This window comes from Amborella trichopoda, chromosome 3, assembly GCF_054954075.1.
Source record: "Amborella trichopoda isolate Santa Cruz 75 chromosome 3, AtrichopodaSantaCruz75HAP2 v2.0, whole genome shotgun sequence".
NCBI lineage: Eukaryota > Viridiplantae > Streptophyta > Magnoliopsida > Amborellales > Amborellaceae > Amborella > Amborella trichopoda.
In genome coordinates, this window is record NC_142338.1 from 31143171 (window position 1) to 31150000 (window position 6830).

General features: G+C 37.2%; 1 protein-coding gene across 6 annotated transcripts in view; it reads right to left on the reverse strand.

The window, feature by feature from the left end:
* Positions 1 to 201: 201 nt before the first annotated feature.
* The window catches only part of LOC148782837 (protein POOR HOMOLOGOUS SYNAPSIS 1-like), a 21100-nt gene continuing 14471 nt past the window's right edge, over positions 202 to 6830 (reverse strand). The window contains exons 6-7 of one of the 6 annotated variants that reach the window (XM_088862410.1): positions 5385 to 5456; positions 408 to 502 (exon numbers count right to left, since the gene is read on the reverse strand). In XM_088862410.1, coding sequence (XP_088718536.1) covers positions 5386 to 5456 — 71 coding nt within the window. In that variant the 3' untranslated portion in view covers positions 408 to 502; position 5385. Of the gene's footprint in view, positions 503 to 1576; positions 1838 to 2944; positions 3500 to 5384; positions 5457 to 5479; positions 5807 to 6830 lie in introns of those variants that run through there. The other 5 variants (XM_088862409.1, XM_088862413.1, XM_088862414.1 and 2 more) reach the window with 5 other exon arrangements.

Sequence of the window (6830 nt, forward strand, 5' to 3'; positions counted from 1 at the left end):
TTTTATTTCGTATTTCTCACTATTAACAACTAGGGAAAATTTCTCAACACTTTTTTTCGAGATTTTGAAATCAAGATTCATTATTTTCCTTGTTATGTATCCAAGTTTAGATTTTCTAAAGAGAGAACGAGAAACAGCTTTCGACCAAGCAAGATAATTCAGTCAACTCAAAAGAACAATACTAAGTTTCATGCGGGAGTGATTTTCTGAATCATTCATTACGAAAGAGAAAAACAAATCAGCAAATTGACTTGAATAGTAGCAAAAGACGACAAAGAATAAAAGATGCTGCTACCAACCGAAGATCCCAAAGAGCATTGTTGTTTTTCTGTCTATAAGTCACCAATATACATCCAATGGCCGGTGGGTGCTAAGAATCGCTGCTGCGTGCAAGATTTATCAGATAGAGAGAGTGGAGGGTCCGTGAAAAAATTCCAAAAATGGAAAAAAAATCTTCTTAATGTTTCTCTTTGCTACGTGCAAAAATCTGTTGCACCCTTTGCTGCATGCAAAAAACATGTTGCTTTGATAAGTAGCCCCATTAAAAGCTTGGAAGAATTATAGTGCTTCTCGTTAAAACTCTCATCAAGAGGAAATTTAGTGCGTAGCAAGAAAAGGAGAATATATGGTGCATAACAAGGGAAATATTATTTGAATATAGCTGTCGTTCAAACAATGATCGACTCATAATAGAACGGAAGAAGATCAATGTGCAGAAATTATTGCCTGCTAGCAATAGATCGTTTAATGATAAATTGTCCTACTCTGATACCATATAAAATTTACAATAAAAGAAATAGTGACGAGAGAGAATGATCAACAAGACATAAATGTGGTTCGACAATGGTGCCTACATCCACGGAGGGTAAATCAATATCTTATTTTTAGGGATTACTCTGGTTTACCAGAGATATATAAAGTTACAACTTTTCGCTTCTAGAAAATAAATCCCATTATAATAATAATCTCACAAAATAAGAAACTCAATATATGAAACTTTAATATCTTGTAATATAAAAGATAAGAAACTCAATATATGGTTTCTATAACTTTCAACATACTCTCTCTAAAACCCAACCCCATCTACGTTGGATTTACATCATACATATTCTAAGTGTTTTCAAGCCAACTCATACGATCTCTTATATGGATTTACATTTATGGCTCCTCCGCAAAGGAACACATTAATGCTCTTGAGCCAACCTATCTCTCTCACTCTCTATGGTTTTACATATATGGTTCCTCTGCAAAGGAACACATTACTACTCTCAACTCAACCCATCTCTCTCTCTCTCTCTCTCTCCACTACAAAGGAATACATCAATGCTTTGAAACCCAATTCTTTGTTTGGGTTTTTTTTTTTCAAAAATCATTTTTTTTACATGACAAATACTTACACATACAAACCAGGCAAATCTCTCATGGAAGGAAGCTGAGAAAAGTGCATCCAACCCGCATCCAACCCAAAAGAATATGAAATCATATCTCAATTGTCACCAACAATCAAAGCCCTTTTCTTTCATCTTTCGATCACAAAGTCGATTAAATAGACCTTGAGAATGCTTGATTGGGATAAAAAGAGAAATATTTGGACAAAAACTTGTATTGACAAATTGCCATAAAGCCATTACAATGCTACACAAATATATGTGTGAGAGATCTTATAAAAAGTAAGACTGGGAATTTCAAGATGTTATCTGAAATTGCATCAGTGTAATCATCTGTCGTGATGACTGATAATGGGAAAAACTTCCAGCTATGGGAAAACTGAATAGGAGAAGTGATGTGAAATTCTTCAACCTACATCCCCATGCTCACATCCTCTATCTTGATCAGCCTGTGACAATGATTAGCATATTGAGAGACGATAAATCTTACAATGTCACTTGAAATGATGTACCCAGACCCAATGGTATAAAGGTAATTTTTCCCTAGATCGGGTTGAAGTTACCCATATAAAGGAATTTTTTTCCTAGATTGGGGAGGCTTATGAAACAGGTTGAGTTAACCAAATCTCTCTCTTGAACATCTATCAAACAAACCAATTCACTCCCTCTTGAACATTCATCAAACAAAGAAACAAAGAAAAAACCAACAATAGAGCTATAGAAATAACTTCCCTTCTAGTCAAAATATAACCCACAAAAACAAATAAATAAATCCTCATTTGTAAAGGAATCATGACTACACCCTTAATCCATACATGAAAGAAAGAGAGAGAAAAATTACCTGCTCAACTGTTGGAGAATTAATGCAAAAGCAAAAGTAGAGAGAGAAAAAATGAATCGAGAGATTTTGAGATGCAGGATGAATTAGTGTTAGGTTGCGTGTATTAGAGAGAGTGAGAGAGATAGGAAAGAGGGTGGGTGAGATTTGACGAGAAAGAGTCAAAGAGAAAAGATTGAGTTCGTTGGAGACGGAAAGAGAAATAGAGAGAGGCCGTTTAGAAAGAAACAGAGATGGATTTTAGGAAAGATAGTGTGTGTGAAATAGAAAAAATAAAGTAAGAGATATTTTAAGGAAAGAGGTGAGAGAGGTAGGGAAGAGGCCATGTGAGAGATTTGAGGAAAGAGTGAGAGAGAAAAAAGATTGAGGTAATTTCCATATTATTGAGAGAGAGAATGGGAGAGAGTGATTTAAAGAAAGATGGAGATTTAATTTTGGGGGAGAGATTTAAGGAAAGAAGAGAATGAGAGAGAACATTGGGAGAGGAGGAGAGAGAGACTATTGAGAGAGAATGATTTAAGGAAAAAAGAGAATGAGAGAAAGTGTTGGAGAGAGATAGAGAGAGAGGAGAAAGAAAGATTATTGAGAGAGAGAGAATGATTTAAGAAAAGAGAGATATTTTATTTTAAGGGAGAGATTTAAGGACAGAAGAGAGGGGGAGAGATAAATTTGGCATTGGGAGAGATAGGGAGAGAGAGAATGGAGAGAGATAGATATACGGCGTAAGAATAGCAAAGGTATTCCTCTCAACAGATAGATAGATATAAAACATATTGTGCTGCCACAGATGATTTAGTAAAATTAGAAAAACAGACAAACAAGAAAGAATCAAAAGAAAATAAAAAAGAAGCCAACAAACAAGGTTTTGCAGCAGGGTTGATTAGGATTGAACCATCCCTCATTTTCATCACTCTATAAATACTCTACATTTCATTCATACGTTTCCATTCCGGAGAAGGAAGAGGCTTGAGAGGGGCCCAACTTGTCCATACAAAAATGAAAGCCCCAGCCCCATGATGATGGTAGCAACCCTGGTTCTCTCCGCTTTCATGGTAGCTCTCGGCGAGGCCCACAAGCATCGGTCCCAACATCATGGCCTCCACGTCACATTCTACGAACACACGTGCCCCAAGGTAGAATCCATCGTCAAGGACGTTGTGGCACGTGCGGCTGCTATCCACCCCGGAATCATCCCTGACCCGCATTCAGTTCCACAATTGCTTCGTCACGATGAGATTTTATTTGTGAGATTGTATACTAAGGGACCCTGTATCTTTATTACAAGAAGGTCACAATTAATTGGAGCTATTCAATCTCAAATTGGATAGATTGGGGTGTGTCGCGGGAGAACATTTTTTTTTTTTTTGACTTTGAGTCTAGACAACCAGCCAATTTAATAAACAAGTGTCTTTATATACCTTTCTTTTGTTTATTTGTAAAATTTTACCCCTTTGTTGCACATATTGAATTTCTCAAAATTTTCATAGCTAGACTAGTATTTTTTTTTTTCCAACTATAGAAAGAAAGTCTTATTATCTAAATCAGAAGTATACTTTAATCCTATCCACAAAACAGCTACCTAGGAGAAGTTTAATTTAACCTAGGGTTTGTTAAATGTTTTCCAATTCTATGATATGAACAATGTAAAAAAAAAAAAAAAGACAATAGTTTTAAGTCCTCAGGGTCTACACTGACTATGGGATTTGAGTGGGATGAGATTCCAATTTTTAATGTTAATTTTAGTGATTGTGATGAATAGAGTTTATCTGCAAACTCTAGGATTTAGAAAATCCCTAAATTAGTTTTAACCCCAAGAATATATAATCTTTTTCCCCTGTTTAGAATGAAATTGGATGTCTAGCAATGATAAGAAGGGGCATCCAGCGTTAGTTCCCAAGGGTCACAACATTTACAAAGAAAAAGGAACAATCTTGTATCATATCACATTCTCCATTTGTTCATGGGGAAAAATTTTACTTTTTCTGGAGTAGTTAAGCTGTAAGATTAAATGCAGTCCAAAGCTTAAACCTCTCTCTCACTCCCTCTGTTGTTAAAAGTAAAACCACTTGGTTCCCTAATTGGCTTGGCGTAATTTCTCTCTCTCTCTTTCTAACCAACACCCAACTCACAGGGCTGTGATGCTTCCCTCCTCTTGGATGCAACCCCAAGCCGCGAGCTCGTAGAGAAAGCCTCCCCCCCCCCCCAACTCCTACGCCCTCCGTGGCCTTGAGGTGCTCGACGATGCCAAGGCCCAACTAGAAGCTGCCTGCCCATGTATTGTCTCCTGTACCGACACAATTGCCCTTGCTACCCGTGACGCCTCTGTCCTTGTCGGCATCCCCCACTACTCTGTTCCCTGTGGCCATCGTGACAGCTGCTCATCTCGAGCAATCGATGTTCTAAACAACCTGCCTGCCCCCTTCTATGACCTCCCAACCCTAACTCACAATTTCGAGTACAGAAACCTCAACGTAGAAGACTTCGTGGCCTTATCAGGTGCTCACTCTATCGTGAATGCTCATTGCTCTTCCTTTGGCTATGGGCTTTACGGGCATAGCCATGCATACTCGATGGACAAGACCTATGCTGATGAGCTCAAGCACATTTGCCCACCGATTACTCTGCCATGCTTTACAAACCCGGTTGTGAAATTGAGCAAGGATTCGACACATAAGATGGACGGCTCGTATTACAGCTGCCTTAGGAAGAACCAGGCCTTCTTGCCTTTGGACCACGCTTTGATGACTAGCTCTAAGACGAGGACGATCATGAGGAAGATGGCTTTGCACCCTGATTGGTGGGCTAGGAAATTTGGTTTGGCGATGGAAAAGATAGGAACGATTGGGATTCTTACTGGTGGGCAGGGGGAGGTTAGGAGCTCTTGTAGGTACGTCAATGGAGGGGAATAGAGAGGGATAGAGTTTGGGTTTCCCCATTTACCTTTCCCTTTGATTCCGTGATTGATGAAAGGAAAAGCATTTGTTTTCTTTGCAACATGGGGTCATGATCACTTTTAAACGACAAAAAGGAAGTTGTACTACTACTCATTTCACATTTAACTATATGCATGCCCCTTTAAAGACCATAGTCTATATGACATCGATAAAATAGGAAGCAGTGAAATGTATGTTTTAAAGCAAGAAGCAGCTCTGCAATACCTCACTGGACTTCCTCACTTTCCATGTTGGAGTGTTTCCTCCCCTTCCCTCCTAAATTCAGATAAAGCCCAACTGAGTACAAAACCACACATGCACAAGAAAACCACATTAAACCTTTGTGGTATGCCAATGCCATTAAATGGACCAATAATCCTAAAGAATCATTGTTTGTATATATGATTTTAGTTAAACCATATCAGAGAGTAAAACCAAATCAAGGGACCAAGGGGGTGGTTCCATCAAATCACGTGCAAAGTAAGTAGTGGACAAAGGGAAAAAACAACTGGAACCATTAAAAGTGGAAGAGGAGTGACTATGGCATGACCTTCAAATCGCCTATCATTTCATTCAAAACTCACTCCATTTTGTGCACCTTCGAATCGCCTATCATCTCATGCAAAACTCCCCCCACTTTGTGTAACCTATTTAGCAACAAAAGATTAAACTGACTGCCTAATTATTGAAGGAAAAATATATAAAGACATCATTTTTACTTTTAGTACAAAGATATCAATATCGCTTTTGTCCAATGGATTTCAAATCGCGTGGTTATGAATGTGTCACTAATCGGACTCAAAGTTCAAAAACTTTTCTTGAATATCTTCACACTCCCAGGCCATTGAAGTTGTCATCTAATGGGTCTTTGTAGAAAAAAGATAAATGATTTTATAGTATATAATCCCACCATTAAATTATTAAATATGAAAACATAAATCAAAGTAGCGATCTCTATTTGGGCCTATATCTTTATTTCTTTCCATATAAATGGCCCAAACTTGGATATGAAGGCTTAATATATATATTGAGCTTGCACAGCGAAAGGATATGTGCATATTATAGAAATATGAGTGCAAACATCTAATGAAGTTTCGAATTTCACTGAACCGAGTATGGTACCTTGAAAGGAGGGATCCAAAATACAGCTCTGCAAAATTGAAGAACTAACTAATGAATCGGGTTTGCCATAATATTTCAAGGGCGCTCATGGATACCTGTGAGGCACAAGTGCACAAAATTTTGAACTAATGCAAAAGCATCTCCAAAATTCTAGTGTTCATGTCTCGGGCATTTCATGTCAAAGTAAGTAGCCGAATATATATATATATATATATATATATGAGTAATTATTTCATGCAACCATTGTATAGTAATATGATGCAACAACCTTAAAAAACCACCTTATGGCCATTTGTTTGATCCAAATTTTGAAATATACACTCTTTTTATTCTAATAAACAATTACAAAAAAAAAAATTTTGAAAACACAACCTAGAAAGTATTTTTTTAGCCCAATTAACATAGGCCGTTTATTTTGGTGAGATGCTTAGATCTAGGTTTTTGAAGGATTTTTTCATTTCCAATTTTTTTGGATGCCTTTATTATCATTAGATGAACAATGTTAAAGAAGAAAAAATTATTTTGAGTTTATAAAGGTTAAGATCTTGA